At 51.5% G+C, this 19,120-nt stretch overlaps 1 protein-coding gene across 1 annotated transcript in view; it reads left to right on the top strand.

Annotated features, from left to right (window-relative positions):
- Positions 1-19,120, top strand: part of LOC119969126 (synaptonemal complex protein 2-like) — a 458,660-nt gene that overhangs the window by 307,056 nt on the left and 132,484 nt on the right. The window contains exons 12-13 of the mRNA XM_038802343.1: positions 4,888-4,933; positions 11,131-11,232. Of these exons, the coding sequence (XP_038658271.1) occupies positions 4,888-4,933; positions 11,131-11,232 (148 nt within the window). The remainder of the gene's footprint in view (positions 1-4,887; positions 4,934-11,130; positions 11,233-19,120) is intronic.

Below are 19,120 nucleotides of genomic sequence, written 5' to 3'. Positions count from 1 at the left end.
AAGGCTGTGGAGGCCAAAACAATGAGTGTCTTTAAAACAGAGATAGATAGGTTGATTAATAAGGAGATCAGAGGTTGTGGGGAGAAGGCAGGAGAATGGGGATGAGAAAAATATCAGCTATGATTGAATGGCAGAGCAGGCTCGATGAGCCAAATGGCCTAATTATGCTCCTGTGTCTTGTATCTTACGGTCTTATGGAGGCGATCAGAGCGTCCCATGCACGCTGGCCTGGCGATAACGTTGTGCGGCCTCCCACGCCAGCCTGGGCCTCATGTCCTGTTCATCGACCCCCCACCTCCGCATCCTCCTCATCGAACGAGGCCTGCCCTTCCTCCTCACCCTTCTTCTCCAGCACATCGCCCCTCTGGTGCGTGATGTTGTGGAGGATGCAGCAGGCCACCATGATGCAGGCGACCCTCTCAGCCTCGTACAGGAGAGCCCTCCAGAGCAGTCCAGGCACCTGATGCGCATTTTCAGAATGCCAATGCATCGCTCAATCACACTCCCGGTCGCTGTATGGCCTTCGTTGTAACAACGGAGCCAACCCCTCACAGGGGCACAGAGGTGCACGATGCGTGGCTGCTGGTCCCAGATCAGCTGGATGTTCATTGAGTGGTACCCCCTTCGCTTAGTGTTGAGCAGCCTGTTATCCGCAAGTGCCCGTAGGGGAACATGCATCTTGTCTATCGCCCCCTGGACCCGGGGCACCCCGGCGATGGCAGCAAACCTCGCTGCCCGGGAATCCTGGTCCACATGGAACTGGATGTCTGAGACGCCTGGCATATAGGGCTTCTGTGATTGCGCGGGTGCACCTCTGCGCCGAGGTGTGTGAGATCCCGGTCAGCTCCCCATTCGCTGACTGGAAGGACCCCGTCGCATAGAATTTCAGGGTGACCGTCACCTTGACGGTCACCGGGAGTGGGTATCCTCCCGGGATCGGCCACATTTGAAATACTGCGTGCAGTTCTTGTCGCCACATTACCAGAAGGATGTGGATGCTTTGGAGAGGGTGCAGAGGAAGTTCACCAGGATGTTGCCTGGTATGGAGGGTGCTAGCTATGAAGAAAGGTTGATTAGATTAGGATTGTTTTCGTTGGAAAGACAGAGGTTGAGGGGGGACCTGATTGAGGTCTACAAAATTATGAGAGGTATGGACAGAGTGGACAGCAACAAGCTTTTCCCAAGAGTGGGGGTGCCAGTTACAAGGGGTCACGATTTCAAGGTGAGAGGGGGAAAGTTTAAGGGAGATGTGCATGGAAAGTTTTGTACGCAGAGGGTGGTGGGTGCCTGGAACGCTTTACCAGCGGAGGTGGTAGAGGCAGGCACGATGGCATCATTTAAGAGGCATCTAGACAGGTATATGAACGGGCGGGAACAGAGTAGATCCTTGGAAAATAGGAGACAGGTTTAGATAAAGGATCTGGATCGGCGCAGGCTGGGAGGGCCGAAGGGCCTGTTCCTGTGCTGTAATTTTCTTTGTTCTTTGTGCCTGGTGTGCCATTATCTGGAAGATGTATCGCACTGTCTCTCTGCTCAGCTGGAGTCTCCAACGATATGCCTGATCTGACAGATCCTCGAATGACAGGTGGTGCCGGTACACACAAGGCCTCATGGGGCGTCTACTTGGCACCTCTTCCTCGACCTGTTAGGCGGCCTGCCCTCCAGCCTGTGCAGCCGACACCTGTCCCTTTGCAGCCCGTTCCTCTGTAGCCCGGACCTCTGCTGGTGGTTCTGTTGTTGCCAGCTCCGCTGCTTCAGCTTCTCCCTTCTCTCCGAGTGTCCTCCGCTCACGCAGCCGCAGGGCATCTTGCACTGCTGCGACCATCACCATGGCGGCCAGCATTGCAGTTTGAATGCCAAACACCATTGTCTCGGGGGTGAAAGGCCAACATGTTAGCATGGCGCACATTCCCGTGCCAAGCCTGCTTCCATGGACTGTACAGTCGTCCCTGGTTGACATTGCGGGCCCTGCGTATGCATGTCCAACCCCCACACCCGCACTCCTGCCCCGTCGGTGTCTGGCATCATGGGGGTCCCCACTCCTGGCGCCCGTCCCTGTTACCAGCGGCACTGTTGTCTGGCACTGCCCTCACTGGGGCTATAGTGGGTGTTGTCCTGGGTGGTCCGCCGACGGTTGACTTAAATGAGGAGGTCAGTTGGGGAAGGAGTTAGAGGTGGGCCTGTGGGTGGATGCTTTGAGTAGAGTCAACATGTCCTCATCATGTGCCAGGCTCAGCCTGTTGCAATTCAAGGTGGTCCACCGGGCACACATGACGATGGCCCGGATGAGCAGGTTTTTTTGGGTGGAGGACAGTTGTGTGAGGTGTGCAGGATGGCCTGCAAATCATGTCCATATGTTTTGGTCATGCCCGAAGCTCGGGATTCTGGCAGGGATTTGTGGATGTCCTGTCCATGTTATTAAAAACGATGGTGGCGCCGAGTCCAGAGGTGGCGGTTTGTGGAGTGTCGGAAGACCCGGGAGTCCGGGGGCGCGAAAGGCTGACGTTTTGGCCTTTGCCTCATTGGTAGCCCAAAGACGGATACAGTAGTCCCCCGTTATACCGCGCTCCGCAATATACCGCGATATACCGCGGGGGGGCTTATGGACCCCAACTGTCAGTTGTGTCAATTTCAGCGGCCGGCTGATTATTTCAGTGAGTGCAGCTTCCCTCTCTGGATCAAAGTGAGCCGGCCGCTGAAATTGACACTGCCGGTTGCTCTCTCCCTCCAATCAGAAACATTAAAACTTAAAGTTGGATTGGAGGGAGAGAGCAGCGGGCAGTGTCAATTTCAGCGGCCGGCTCACTTTGATCCGGAGAGGGAAGCTGCTCTCACTGAAATAATCAGCCGGCCGCTGAAATTGACACTGCCGAGGGGGGGGGGGGGGGGGGGGCGGGTGTTGGGGGGAGAAGAGGAGGGGGCGGGAGAAGAGGGGGGGCGGGTGTTGGGGGGGGGGAGAAGAGGGGGGGGCGGGTGTTGGGGGGGAGGGGAGAAGAGGGGGGGCGGGTGTTGGGGGGGAGGGGAGAAGAGGGGGGGGGCGGGTGTTGGGGGGGGAGAGGAGGGGGGCGGGTGTGGGGGAGATCCCCCTGTGGTGTGGGGGGAGATCCCCCTGGGGGTGTGGGGGAGACCCCCTGGGGGTGTGGGGGAGAGAGGGTGGACCTGCGGGTGTTGGGGGAGAGAGGAGGGCCCTGCAGGTGTTGGGGGAGAGAGGGGGGCCCTGCGGGTGTTGGGGGAGAGAGGGGGGCCCTGCGGGTGTTGGGGGGGGAGAGGAGGGGGGCGGGTGTTGGGGGGGGAGGAGGAGGGGGGGCGGGTGTGGGGAGACCCCCTGTGGGTGTGGGGGAGACCCCCCTGGGGGTGTGGGGGAGAGAGGGGGTCCCTGCGGGTGTTGCGGGAGAGAGGAGGGCCCTGCGGGTGTTGGGGGAGAGAGGGGGGCCCTGCGGGTGTTGGGGGACGGGGGAAGAGAGGGGGGGGAGGGGGCGAGCCGGAGGGTGTAGGGGGAGAGGGGTCTAGTTGGAGGATGTGGGGGGAGAGGGGGCGAACCGGAGGGTGTGGGGGGGGGGAGAGTGGTCTAGTTGGAGGATGTGGGGGGAGAGGGGGCGAGCCGGAGGGTGTGGGGGGAGAGGGGGCGAGCCGGAGGGTGTGGGGGGAGAGGGGGCGAGCCGCAGGGTGTTGTGGGGGAGAGGGGGCGAGTCGGAGGGTGTGGGGGGAGAGGGGTCTAGTTGGAGGATGTGGGGGGAGAGGGGGCAAGCCGGAGGAAAAAAAAAGAAATTGACACTGCCGGCTGCTCTCTCCCTCCAATCAGAAACATTAAAACTTAAAAGTTGGATTCGAGGGAGAGAACAGCGGGCAGTGTCAATTTCAGCGGCCGGCTGATTTCAGTGAGAGCAGCTTCCTTCTCCGGATCAAAGTGAGCCGGCCGCTGAAATTTTAATTGGATCCACGATGGGGGTTTTAAATTTATTTAAAAATCTATGCTAGCGCTTCCCATTGTGAGTCTACGGGGGTCTGACCTCTCCCCCCGCCCCCCCGTGGACTCACAAAGGGAAGCGCTAGCATAGATTTTTAAATAAATTTAAAACCCCATCATGGATATCCGCGGCTCGGATACAACGCGGGTGGCTGTCTTGGACCCCAACACCCGCGTTATAAAGGGGGACTACTGTATTACTAGCATGTAGGGACTCGGAGACCCCGAAATTAGGGGTATGGGTTAGCGACATGGCTGGATTTCTCAGACTTGGGAAAATTAAGTTCGTCCTGAGAGGATCAATGTTAGGATTCGTTAGGAGGTAGCAGCCATTTATCGACTTTGGAGAAAACTAAACTGTCAGCAGATTCAGTAAGGTGGGTGGGGGTTAGGGAGTATGAGGGGTAGGGGGAATTAGGCTATTTTTTTGTCTAGATTAGGCAGGAACAGTGGGAGATGGAGGGATGTGTTATGCACTGAACTATGTTTACATTTGTATTTGTATCTTTTATTGTTATAAAACCATAAATGCCTTAATGAAATGTTTGTAAAATGAAAACTCAGTCCTAATTCTACACCCCCTTATTTTGAAGCTGTTCCCCCAGTTCTTGTTTCGCCTGCCAGTGGAAACAACTTCCCTGCTTCAATTCTATCTATTCCATTCATAATTTTATATATTTATATGTCTCTCCTCATAAACTGATCCTCTCAACTCTGGAATTAACCTGGTGAATCTCCTCTGCAAACCCTCCATTGCCAGTACATCCTTTCTCAAATAAGGAGACCAAAACTGTACACAGTACTCCAGCTGTGGCCTCACCAGCACCCTCTACTGCTACAACATAACCTCCCTGCTTTTGGACTAAATGATAAGTTGCTGCAACTTTTATATTGAGAATTTATTTTATTGTCATCTGCAGTGTTTCCACATTCCCGTGTTTGGAAGTGTTTCTTGGTAAACATGAGGTAAGATGATAATCTATTTCAATGAGCAAACCTACCAATATTATAGTACTTTTGCCAGTTAATAATGTGGATGTGACACCTTTCATGATATTGATATCCCTGCCTAACAGTACTGTCCGTGTGTATTTAAACCCCATCCATTGGCCCAAGACAGCAAAAAAAATTACAAAGTCGTGAACACAGCCCAGTCCATCATGCGAACCTGCCTCCCATCCATTGACTCTGGCTACATCTCCCCTTGCCTTGGGAAAGTGGGCCGCATAATCAAAGACCACTACCACCCAGGTTATTCTCTCTCCCAGTCGGGCAGAAGATAAAAAAGTCTGAAACATGGACCAATAGATTAAAAAACAGCTTCTTCCCCGCTGTTTCCAGACTCCTCAATGACCCTCTTATGGACTGAACTGATTTCTCCACACATCTTCTCTACTGTTGTAACAGTGCTTCACCCTATGTCTATGTATTTACATTGTGTATTTATCGTGTGTCCTATGTTTTTTCAAGCATGGAATCATCTGCTCAACTATACGCAGAAGAATACTTTTCACTGTACATGTGACAATAAATCTAAATCTAAAAAATCTAAACCCCACGAACTGCAACAACTTTTTAAAGGAAATTATGATGGACAATAAAATTTGGCAACATCTCATGAATTAATTAAATAAGAGCTTTCTTGTGTGGTACAAAGGCTGTGATATCCACATCTCACGAAATAATTAAATGAGGGAGCTTTCTTGTGTGGTACAAAAGGCTTCTTCTGGGCATTTCCAAGTTTTTAACTACTGCCCCATTGGTCAGTTAGGCCATGACTGCAACATTTGGTGGCATGGTGATGTTTGTTGTAAAATTTTGAGTGTTATTAGATACTGCTCATGGAGACAGGCTGGGAAGCAGGAGGCCAATATTTTGAGGCAGGAATCTACAGGGTTGATAGTCAGTTGCCCTTCCCAGTTCTCCTGGACAAAGTACGGGAGACGAATGTCGAGAATGTCCCATTCAGAAACCAATTGAGGCCCTCGAGGGTAGCATTCCACCACCAGTGGTATTTAACCGGCAGCAGGCCGTTTGAACAAACCAACAGTAAAATCATGGTTCGTTTGGGCATTTTGTTCAGAACTAAAGGTTCTGTACCTAAGCAAGTCTCTCACCATCCGGCAAGTTCCCGGACAGGGGCTGCAGTGGCTGGTTTACTACTATACCTCATCAGACAAGCTTTCTCTTATTTTATAATTTGCCCGACCCTGCAGTCTGATTAATGCGTTAAAATAAGCATTAAGTAACAGAGTCACCCCTCCATTTGTTCCTTATTTTCTATCCTTCCTAAATTCTACAAACCGTTAACTGTTAAGGTCCCAATGCTTGTCGCTCTGTAGATATGTTCCTGTAATGGCTGTCAGTTCGTACTTGCTAATTTGTATTTGCACAATGCGCTCAACTTTTTTAATGCCTTGGTGTGTGCTTAGGTACAGAACCTTTAGTTTGGGAATTTTGTTATTTTTCCCGAATCTAGTCTTATCTGCTGATTTACTATTTGATCCGTACTCTGCATATTAACGTATGTACATTACCGCTATACGTATGGCAAATAATGACACACTTAGTCAACGTTATACGATTGAACCCGAGGGCTAAAGATAATAGCAAATTCGTAAGGAAACAATATCAGACAGATCATGACGTCTGTAACAGAGCAGTGTATGAGTTTGCGGGAACTTGCCGGATGGTGAGAGACAGTCAGCAACAAACTGAGAGAAATGAACTCAGTAAACAAACCAGCTCCCGGACTGTTGGATTCCTGTTGGCGGCGCCAAAAAGGCCAGCGCCAAAACAGATGAGCGCCAAAAGGTCGGCGCCAAAAGGGCGGCGCCAAAATGTACCCGACCCCCCGTTGCCTCTTAATCTGCTCTGTTCCAAGGAGATCAAGCCCAATTTCTCCAATCATTCCTTGGATCTAAAATTCCTCATTTCCTAGTATAATTCCCGTAAATCTCTTCTGCACCCTCTCCAGGGTTTTAACATCCTTAAATAAGGTGCCCAGAACGGAACACAATACTCCAAATGTGGTCTAACCATGATTTGTAGGGGTGCAGCATCATTTCCTTGCTTTTATACTCTATGCCTCTATTTATAAACCCAAGGATGCTATAAGCCTTCTTAACAACTGTTTCAACCTGCCTGGCCACCCTCAGAGAATTATGTACTTGAACCCCGAGGTTCGTCTGCTCCTGTACTCCCCCCAAAGTTGTACCATTGAGCCTATATTGTCTCCCCAAGTTTTTTCTACCAAAATGCATTCCCTGACATTTTGTTGCATTGAAATTCATCTGCCAGGTGTCTGCCCATTTGGCCAATTTGTCAATGTCCCTCTGAAGCCGCTCAGCATTATCCCCACAATTCACTATTCTCCCTAGCTTAGTACTATCTGTAAATTTAGAGATTTTGCCTCAACACCCACTTCTAAATCATTAATATAAATCAGAAAAAGCAAGAATTCCAACACTGAGCCCTGGGGAACACCACTTTCAACTCGTCTCCAGTCTGAGAAATGACCATCTATGCCATTACCATCTGTTTTCTATCACAAACCAACTTGTAATCCATACTGCCAAGGACTCCTCAATCCCAAACAATTTTAATTTGCTAACCATTCTGCCATTCAGCACTGTTTCAAATACAAGGTCCACAGCACTCTTAATTCACTGCCTGTGTCACCTCGTCAAAGCACTCAAATGAATTTGTCAGATATGACCTGCCCTTGACAAAGCCATGTTGACTGTCTAGCATGGACTTATTTTTCTTTTAAGTGTATATTTATCTCATATGGCCTCTGTCAGTTTTCCCACTATTGATGTCAAGCTGTTGTTTCCTGGATTAGCACACTGGGCTAAATCGCTGGCTTTTAAAGCAGACCAAGGCAGGCCAGCAGCACGGTTCAATTCCCGTACCAGCCTCCCCGAACAGGCGCCGGAATGTGGCAGCTAGGGGCTTTTCACGGTAACTTCCTTGAAGCCTACTCGTGACAATAAGCGATTTTCATTTTTCATTTCTGAAACAACTGCATCACATTTGAAATCCTCCAGTCTCTCGGGACTAATCCTGTGTTCAGAGAGGCCTGGAAGATTTCCGTCAATGGCTCCACATCTCAGTCCTTAATAGCCTACCTGGTATCCTGAGACTGTGACCCTTTGTCCCTGATCCCCCAGCCAGAGGAAACAACATCTTGCATCCAGTCTGTCCGGTCCTGTCGGAATTTACAAAGAGATCCCCTCATTCTTCTAAACTCCAGTGATTACAGGCCTAGTCCACCTAATCCCTCCTTGCAGGAGAATCTTGCCATCCTAGGAATCAGTCTGGTGAACCTTTGTATGTAGATACTCCCTCCAAGGCAAGTATTTGATTTGTTCTGTAAGGAAACCAAAACTGAAGACAATACTCCAGGTATGATCTCACCAAGGCCCTGTACACCTGCAGTACGTCCACATGTATGCAGAGGATCTGAAAGAGGCTGCACTCAGATCCTCTTGCAATGAAGACAAGACCATCATACAATTTGCCTTCTTAATTGCTTGCTCTACCTGTATGCTTGCTTTCAGTGATTGGTGTATAACCAATTGGTTGTGCGTCAACATTTCCCAATCTATCGCCACATAAATAATACACTGCCATTGTGTTTTTCCTACTGAAGTGGATAACATCACACTAATCTACATTATACGTCATCTACCAATTTATTGCTCAGCCAGTCAACTTGTCTAAACCATCTTAAAGCCTCTTAATAGTCTCCTCACCACTCACACTTCCACCAACTTTCATGCTGACTTGGAAAAGACCCATTAATTTCTACTCTGTTTACTCAATCTGTGTCAATATATTGCCCCCAAACCTATGTGCTTTAATTTTGTACACTAACCACCAAGGTGGGACTTTATCAAAACGTTTCTGAAAATTCAAATACTTCACATCCACTGGTTCTCCCTTATCTATAGATACATAGAAGATAGAAGCAGGAGCAGGCCTTTTGGCCCTTCCATCCTGCTCCGCCATTTATCATGATCACGGCTGATCATCCAACTTAATAGCCTAATCCTGCTTTCTCCCCATAGCCTTTGATCCCATTCTCTCCAAGTTCTATATCTAGCCGCCTCTTGAATGTGTTCAGTGTTTTAGCACCAACTACTTCCTGTGGTAATGAATTCCACAGGCTCACCACTCCTTGGGTGAACAAATGTCTCCTCATCTCTGTCCAAAATGGATTGCCCTGAGTCCTCAGACTGTGACCCCTGGTTCTGGACACACCCACCATTGAGAACATCTTCCCTGTATCTGCCTTGTCTAGCCTTGTTAGAATTGTATAAGTCTCTCTGAGACCCCACCCCCCTCATTCTTTTGAACTCCAGCGAGAACATCCTAACCTAGTCAATCTCTCCTCATTTGACAGTCCCGCCATCCCTGGAATCAGTCTGGTAAACCTTCGCTGCACTCCCTCGAGAACAAAAACATAATTCCTCAGAGAAGGAGACCAAAACTGCACACACTATTCTAGGTGTGGCCTCACCTCAGGAATGTATAATTGCAGCAACATATCCCTGTTTCTGAATTTGAAACCTCTCACAATGAAGGCAAGCTTACCATTAGCCTTCTTTTCAGCCTGTTGTACCTGCATACTTACCTTCAATGACTGGTGCAAAGGATACCCAGGTCCCATTGCACACTCCCCTCTCCCAATTTACAACCATTCAGGTAGTAATCCTGTTTTTGTGCTACATACGTCCTCAAAAAACTCCAACAGATTTGTCAAACATGATGTCCCTCTCATAAATCCATGTTGACTTCAATGTGTCGCATTCAAAGTATCATCTTGCATCATTGACTTTGTCTCTATATCTGGAATCCACCTCTTCATTCACCTCAGGAAGGAACTGCGCTCCGAAAGATAGTGATTCGAAACAAACCTGTTGGACTTTAACCTGGTCCAGTTGTAACACTTCTTACTGTGCCCACCCCAGTGCAACGCAGCAATCTCCACATCATAGATTATCAGGCCCTGGGGATTTATCGGCATTCAGTCCATTAATTTCTTTGGCACTATTTTTTGGGGGAATAATAATTTCCTTTGATTCCTCCTTCTCATTCAACCCTTTATTCCTTAGCATTCCTGAGAGCTTTTTTGTGTCTTCCTTCATGAAAACACAGTTATTGTTAAATTGTTCTGATATTGCTCTCTGGTATAAATTCTCCCATTTCAGACTGTAAGGGACATACATTTGACTTCACTAATTGTTTTCTTTCTATATACTTACAGAAACTTTTACAGTACTTTTATGTTCCTTGCAAGTTTACTCTCATACGCTATTTTTCCCCTTTTAATCAATCTCTTGGTGCCGTGAAGAAGAGTTGGGTGGGAGGGTGAGCTGTGGTGAGGATGCAGAGATCCTTCAGTGTGATTTGGATAAGTTGAGTGAGTGGGCAAATTAATGGCAGATGCAGTATAATTTGGAGATCTCTCCTCATACGTCAGTCCCACCATCCTGGTGACTGGTGTACGAGGACACCCAGGTCTCGTTGTATATTCCGCTCTCCTAATTTATGACCCTTCTCATTTTGCTACCAAAGTGGATAACTGATCTCATGAATAGTTTCCTTGCTTTTATCCAGCATCATCTTCCCCATCCTTTCCCCCCAACTCACTCTCTCTCTCTCTCTCTCTCTCTCTCGCCCCCTCCTAAATTCTCTTCAGTCTGACTGACTGAATCTGCAGTTTTGCACAATGCAACAACAGCTGCTTCTTCCTCTGTTGTCATATCTGGGACTTGACTTTGAATAGTTGCCGATAAATCTTCCTATTTAAAAAAATAATAATTTAGTCATTTGTGAAGCATTTTCAAATTACATTTTCCAAAACATTTTGAAAAGTATAATAGGATTTCTGTGATATCATAAACCTATTTAGGTAAATATTTGGACACCCATATATAGAAATAATCATACACCCATTTATATAGAATGTGGTTACTTTTTTCCTGCACATGGTGCAGAGGTAAAATCGTTCTCTATGATGTGCTGGTCAGTGCCAGGTATAAATACATGCAGTGAAATGTAACATGGTAATTTTAAAGTCTAACTTCTGTTTGTTATTTGTTAAACAATTGCAGAGCTGAAGTCCAATTAATATGATTATATTTTAACTATTTTAGCTCAAGATGCCATCTGATGATAAACTGGAAGAATTTTGGATTGATTTCAATGTCGGTAGTCAAAGCATGTCATTTTATGTCATAACTGAGGAAGATGATGAGGTGAGGAGTGGTAAAAGTATTCAATTCGTAAATACAGTAATTGGGATGAGGGTGCAGAGGAGGTTCACCAGGATGTTGCCTGGTATGGAGGGTGCCAGCCGTGGGGCCTCACGGTAGCATGGTGGTTAGCATCAATGCTTCACAGCTCCAGGGTCCCAGGTTCGATTCCCGGCTGGGTCACTGTCTGTGTGGAGTCTGCACGTCCTCCCCGTGTGTGCGTGGGTTTCCTCCGGGTGCTCCGGCTTCATCCCACAGTCCAAAGATGTGCAGGTTAGGTGGATTGGCCATGCTAAATTGCCCGTAGTGTAAGGTTAATGGGGGGATTGTTGGGTTATGGGTATACGGGTTACGTAGGTTTAAGTGGGGTGATCATTGCTCGGCACAACATCGAGGGCTGAAGGGCCTGTTCTGTGCTGTACTGTTCTATGTTCTATGTTCTAAGAGAGGTTGAGTAGATTAGGAATATTTTCATTGGAAAGACGGAGGTTGAGGGGGGACCTCATTGAGGTCTACAAAATCATGAGAGGTATAGACAGGGTTGATAGCAAGGGGTTTTTTCCCCAGAGTGGGGAACTCAATTACTAGGGGTCATGAGTTCAAGGTGAGAGGGGAAAAGTTTCAGGGAGATATACGTGGAACGTTTGTTACGCAGAGGGTGGTAGGTGCCTGAAACGCATTGCCGGTGAAGGTGGTAGAGGCGGGCACGATAACGTCATTTAAGATGTATCTAGACAGATAAATGAATGGGCAGGGAGCAGAGGGATGCAGATCCTTAGAACATAAGCGACAGTTTTAGATAGAGGATCTGGATCGGCGCAGGCTTGGATGGGCGAAGGGCCTGTTCCTGTGCTGTAATTTTTCTTTGTTGTTCTTTATTCTTTGTCTAAGAAAAATTGGGCTAAATAATGTAAAGCTCAAAAATTCTGTTTCTGGCAAAATTAAACAAAAGTACTGGATGTTGAAGTCTCAAGTTTGGCCCCCAATAATAAAGATATTAAATAGGTGAGGACTTGGAAATTCAATAGAATGGAAGGAATCAAGCCAGGGTAAAATAGAAGCAAAGTAAAAACTGTGGGCAGGATTCTCCATCGGACAACTCCGTAACCGAGAAACGTGATTGGGTGGAGAATTGGACAGGACGGGCGCTGGGGTACGCTAGAATTCCATGCTCTGTTGCTGACAGCGGCGTCAATGCGTTCTATTCTGCATGTACAGTAAATGTCATGAGCATATCATTAGCAGGCCTGACTCGGTAATCTCTGGGGCAACCACGATGCTCTGCCTCCGCTGGGGGGGATTTACCAACAGTGTGGTTCATTGTGGTTTAAAAAATAGGCAAACAGGTGTGTGACCAATGAGGGCGAGAGAGGAGGTAGGACATGCAGAGTCACGATTTTGGGCTGCCGCTCCTGCTTCTGGCAGGGCTGGTTTTGGGGGGTGCTTTTGCCAGTCCCAGGGGGCAGGGGATGGGCCGTGGGGTCAGGGTGACTCCACCACAGGACAGGGTGTCCAGGCACGGACGGCCATTGCCATGGCCTGCAAGGCAGCTGTCTTGCTGCACACCCCATTGACTGCCCACCGTGGTCCCTGGTTTTCCAGAGTGACATCGGCCACATGATGTGCGGGTTAGGTGGATTGGCCATGCTAAATTGCCCGTAGTGTCCTAAAAAGTAAGGTTATGGGGGGGGGGGGGGGGGGGGGGGGGTTGTTGGGTTACGGGTATAGTGTGGATACGTGGGTTTGAGTAGGGTGATCATGGCTCGGCACAACATCGAGGGCCGAAGGGCCTGTTCTGTGCTGTACTGTTCTATGTTCTATTTGAGTGCCCCCCGCCCCAGCACCCCACCACCACCACCACCACACACACACACACACACACACACCAGCTCGACGGATGGTTCCTGACGTCTTTGAGGCGCTGCCCCTGGTTGAGGGGTTGGCTCCAGGGAAACGAGGATTATCCATTGAGGTTGTGGCTAATGACACCTATCTGGAGCCCAGAGACCAACGTGGATGCCCGCTACAACAACGCCCATGCAGTGACAAGCGGCGTGATTGAGCGGTGCTTCAGCATCCTGAGGACATGCTTCATGTGCCTGGACCGCTGTGGAAGGGCCCTCCAGTGTAGCACGAGGAGGGTCTCTTGCGTCGTGGTGGCCTGCTGAGTCTTCCACAACATTGCATAACAGAAGCACGATGTGCTGCAGGAAGGAGATGCACGCTGGTCCTCGTCCAATGAGGAGGACGAGGATGGGCAGGACATGGGCCTGGGCAGGTATGGGAGGCCGCACAATGTGTGCGCCAGCGTTTGGTGCTAGAAGATGATGCAGGGTGGGGGTTCGGTTGACTCCCGTGAGGGGGGAATGTTACGTGCGTGTGGGTCGGGTGTTTGTGCTAGGGACTCAGTGCTGCCTACTCACTTTGGCCTGTGCAGTTTCTTTGCAACACTGCTGACTGGCCCTGGCGGTGTTGCCCATGACGCCCAAGCCTGGTGCTCGGCAGCGGATGGTAACCTCTCCCCACCCGAGAGTGTAGGGTGGCCCACCTCTCCTCCACCACATCCAACAAGGTCTCGAGTTCACCGTCGGTGCTGCTCCTTTTGTGTCATCTTGTTGGTTTGGAAGAGTGTGTGTGGGGAATGGAGTGCTTATATGTGGCTGCAGCTTGTAAGCCTCTCGAGTGTCAATCACTACTCTGGCAAATCGGACACCGTTTTCATTGGAATCGGTCGTGTTTCACGTGGCGCCAGTGCTCGTCCATTAGCAGTCGATGAATTGCTCTGGGAATGGCGTCAATTTGCTGTAATAAAACTACTGATTCGATTCCGATGTCAACGCATGGGGGGGTTCTCTGTTGGCTGACGCCGAAATCGGGAAACTTGATCCGGAGAATAGATGGACAATAGGTTCCAACGTCAAAACTGTAGCGGGCGCCAATGTGACGCCAAATCGCAATTCTCCGTCACCGCAACTGTGTCATCTAGGCGGACACTGGCTGCACTGGCTGGGTGGGGGGGGGGCTCTATCAGGATCAGGAGGAAGGATGGCGGAACGGGCCAAGTGGCTGGGATGACCACCACGGGACTGGGGTGGTGTCCAGGCATGGACCGCCATTACCGTGGCCTGCAAGGCAGCCATCTTGCCGCGCACCGATTGACCAACCATCTTGGCCCCTGGTTCTGCAGAATGACAATGGCCATATGGGTGCCCCCGCCCCCACACACCCTCATCCCACCTCTGCCACACATCCCCCGCCACCTGCATGCCATCCGCTGGCAGTCCACCCAGGGAAACGGCCACAATAGTCCCCACGGGGGCCGCAGTGCATACCCCTGGCGAGGGAAATAGCATCAGGGATGGGCGCCAGGACCAAAAGTACACATGGTGCCAGCCACCGACGGGGCCAGGGGTGGGGCTGTGTGGGGATGGGTGGGGGGTGGGGTGGGGGGGGGGGGGGGAGCCCGCCGTGCCAACTGGAGCACTATGCCAACATGTCGGCCTTTCACCTCCTGCAGAGAATGGATATTGGGATTCAACTGGCAATGGTGGCTTTCTTGCAGTCACCGCAGCCCTGGGGGATGCCCTGCAGCTGTATGAGCAGGAGCTGCTCGAGGAGGAGGAAGCTGCAGCAGCAGAGCATGCAGCAACAGAGCAAGCAGCAGCAGAGCATGCCACAGAGGAGCAGGTGGCAGCTTCCCAGGATGGAGAGCGTGCCCCCCAAATGATCGAGGAGGAGGAGGTGCTAAGGAGGCATGGCATGATGCCTCGTGTGTACCGGCACTGCTTGTCATTCGAGGACCTGCCGTACTGGGCATGCTGAGCAGAGAGAAAGTGCGACATACCTGACACTGAGGGGGTATGGGGGAGAACATCCGCTCCCGATGGCCATCAAGGTGATGGTCGCCCTGAACCTTTACGCCACGGGACCTTTCCATGTGCCGAGTGGGTACCTGTCCGGATCCTCACAGATGCATCACTGGGGCCCTGTTTTCACAGGGGCCTCAATACATCCATTTCAATATGGACCGAGCCCACCAGGTTGCCCAAGCAGCAGAGCTTGCCACTATCGTCGGCATGCCCAGGGGGTGATCGACGGGATGCATGTGGCCCTACCAGCGCCAGCAGATAACAGGCCCCTCCACACAAACCGAAAGGGGTAACACTCAATGAAAGTGCAGCTGATATGTGACCATCAACTGCGCATCATTTACCGCTGCACCCGATACACGGGCAGTGTGCACGACGCCTTCATCCTGGACGTTCCTGAAAGTTTGAGATGCGCCCTGGCTGAGGGGTTGGCTCCTGGGCGACATGGGTTATCCACTGCAGTCGTGGCGGGTGACACCTACCTGGAGGTCACAGACCAACGCGGAGATCCGCGACAGTGGCACCCATGCAGCGTCCAGGGGTGTGATTGAGCGGTACTTCGGCCACCTGAAGGTGTGGTTTAGGTGCCTGGACTGCTCTGGAGGAGCCCTCCAGTATGATGCTGAGAGGGTCGCCCGCATTGTGGCGGCCTGCTGCGTCCTCCACAACACCAATCCTCATCCGACGGATGCGGGGGAGGGCGTGGATGGGCAGGACATGGCACCCAGGACATGGCACGGGGGGGGGAGAGGGGGGGGGGCACATGACATATGCGCACGGGATGCTCAGAACGCCTCCAGGTTCACTAACTGGCCTTATGGGTCCTAATGCTATGTCTAGTTATTTTCCCAGATGGTACAGCAGGAGTGGAGGTAGCCTGCTGTAATTCCCACCCTGCGACCCGGGTCCCCTTTGGTGCACGTCTTCTGGAACGACTGGGCCACCCTGTTCTGCCGGCTGTTCACCAAATGCAGCAGGTTCAGGAGGGGTGAGTCCGACCTGCTGCGGTGTTCTGGCACCTCCCTGCAGGAGTCACTTGCATGGGCCCTATCACATGTGAGATGGTAAACCTGTCCTGGGCCTCGACCAGCACCCAAACAGAATACCCCAGGCCTTGGAAATGCTGACCCATGGTCAAAACCGTCACCCCCAATGCCTCCACTGCGGACGTCACCCGTGCGGTGTTGGCCTGTCTGGCATGCATTGTAGGAGCCACCTCCTGCTCCTGCAGACAGTTAGATTCTTCCAACTGCACTTGCAGGTTCTGGATGCTCGCCAATAACCCCTCATGTGGTCCCTGGCACTGCAGCTGCATCTCCACGATTGATGGGACTGCCCGTTCTAGAAGCTCGAAACCTACCTGGACGGTAGCTAGTCCCTGTGGTCAGCCTGCTCTCTGACCGTCCGCCCCCTCGGGTGTTCCAACCTCCACCCGGTGTATCAGAGCAACTGTGTTGTTAGCACCAGATAGTGTCCCAGGAGCCTCTTCACTAAAGTGCATAGTGCTGCCTATTCACCCTGGCTGCCCTGAGTAGGTCGTGCAGCTTTTTACGATACTGTTGGCTATTCCGGACGACGTTGCCCACGGCACTGAACGCCTCTACTACCTGTGCCCAGGCACGGCAAACGGCAGTGGCTAGCAGCCTTCTCCCCAGGCCGGGGTACAGTCATTCTCTTCTCCTCCGTGGTGTCCAGCAGGGTCTCAAGCTCTACATCTGCGAAATATGGAGTTGGCTGGGTTGATGTGTGTGGGAGGTGGAGTGTGTATATGCGGCTGTAGCTTGTCAGCCTCCTCAGTGTCATTTGTGGAACCCGCCTATCCGGCATCGTTTCTCATGAGAATCAATTGTGTTCCACGTGGTGCAGGGTGGGGGTTTGGCTGCTCTCCATGTTAAGCGGGTTAGGGTAGGGTTATAGCTGTGTGGGAAGGGGTTGGTGCCATGGGCATAGTGCTGCCTATTCACCTGGCGGCCCTGAGTAGGTCTTGCAGTTTTTTACGGCACTCTGGCTGGTCTGGATGACGTTGCCCACGGCACTGACTGACTACCACCTGCGCCCAGGCACAGCAAACGGCGGTGGGTGGCAGCCTTCTTCCCAGGCTGGGGTACATCGTCATCCTCCTAGCCTCCATGACGTCCAGAAGGGTCTCAAGCTCTGTGTCTGCGAAATGTGGGGTTGGCTGGGATGATCTGTGTGGGGAGTGAAGTGTGTATATGTGGTTGCAGCTTGTCAGCCTCCTGAGTATATCACAAAACCGGCGAATCTGGCATAGTTTCTCATTAGAATCGATTGTGTTTTACGTGGCGCCAGTGCAGAACAGTAGCAGAATCTGTCCAGGTGGGGTGCCAGTTTTGCTGTCGTGATAGTCCACAAATTCTGCGTTGGCATCCACATTAAGGCTGGATTCTCCAATTCTGCGGCTATATCTGCAGGATCCGTCTGGCTTTACAACCAAAAAGTCAACGATGCCCTCGCACCGATGCTCCGTCCGGTGGGGGGCTAGCAGCTGCGCCACGTAAAGCCCCCGGCATTCCCTACCAATACAGACACAGGCTGGCTGGGTCTGTGGCCGCGCATGCGATGGGAAAGTCCTGAGGCGGCCATGCAGTGCAACAAGGCGCGGACCCGGCCTGCCAAAAAGTGTCCCCCACTCGTCACCCCCAGACCACCTCCCCCCAGCCCGCACCGAAGTCAGCGAACGGCTTCCCCCGACTGTGGCGGCACTGAACACAGTCTGCAAGCCGCCATGTGAGGTCCCTGAAAAGTGAGAGGACACGTGACCGATGCCGTCGGGGACTGAGCCCATCGTGGGTGGAGCATCGGGAGAGGGCCTCAGGTGACGGCATGTGGCGTAATCCTTGAGTACACCGTTTTTGAGGAGGCGGAGCATCGCAATCATAGCATTTACAGTGCACAAGGTGGCCATACGGCTCATCGAGTCTGCACCCCATCCCTGTAACCCAGCAACCCCACCCAACCTTTTTTTTGGCCACTAAGGACAATTTAGCATAGCCAATCCACCTAACCTGCACATCTTTGGACTTTGGGAAGAAACCAGAGCACCCAGTGGAAACCCACGCAGACACGGGGAGAACATGCAGACTCCGCACAGACAGTTACCCAAGCTGGGAATCGAACCTGGGACCCTGGACTGTGAAGCTACTGTGCTAACCACTGTGCTACTATGCTGCCCTTGGTTCCGGCGTAAAAATGGATTCTCCGGCCGAATGCGATTTCAGCGTCGGCTATCGGAGAATTTAGCCCTTTGTCTCAGAAACGGAGAATCCCGCCATTAGTTTCTGAAACGGAGAATTTCACCGTGAGGCTTTAAGGAAAAGGGGCAGGATTCTCAGTGGGCCGCTGACAAAATTGGGAAATGCGATTGTCTGGAAAATCATTCGTTAAGCCAATGTGTGCACCCGGTCCGACGTGCACGGGATACTTCAATCTGTGCGGTGTTGACCTGTGTGGCATGTATGGTCGGCACCACCCCCTGCTCCTGCAGGCGATTCAAATCCTCCAACTGCCCTTGCAGGTGCTGCATGGTTGTTGACATCCATTCATGCAGTCCCTGGTTCTGTGACATCAACTCCACTATTGATGGGAACGCCCTTTCCAGAACCCTGAAACCTGTCTGGGTGGCAGCTCGTCCCTGGGGTCGGCTGTCCTCCGACCATCCGCAACCTCCTGGGTTCCTACCTCCCAGCTGCTGTACCACTGCCATCCTACCTCAACACCATTCTTCCCCTGCCCCTCACTACCCCCCCCCCCCCCGCCCCCCCAACACACGCGCGCGCACACACGCACACACAAACACATTGCCCCTCCACTCCCACCAAAAGCACACCACCCGCTCCACTTCCACCACCACCACACTGCCCAGGCCATCCCCACCTCAGTCCAATCATGCGTAATGTCGTGTGTCTTGCAGGGTTACCTGTCAACACCCTTTTTGGTGCCCCCTGACCTCAACCATAACCCCAACCCCAGGAGGAGAGCAGTAAGGAGGAGGAGGACACAGA

This window comes from Scyliorhinus canicula, chromosome 7 (genome assembly GCF_902713615.1).
Source record: "Scyliorhinus canicula chromosome 7, sScyCan1.1, whole genome shotgun sequence".
Taxonomy (NCBI): Eukaryota; Metazoa; Chordata; class Chondrichthyes; order Carcharhiniformes; family Scyliorhinidae; genus Scyliorhinus; species Scyliorhinus canicula.
The sequence above is the reverse complement of the archived record's forward strand: the minus strand, read 5'-3'. Positions and strand labels throughout refer to the sequence as shown.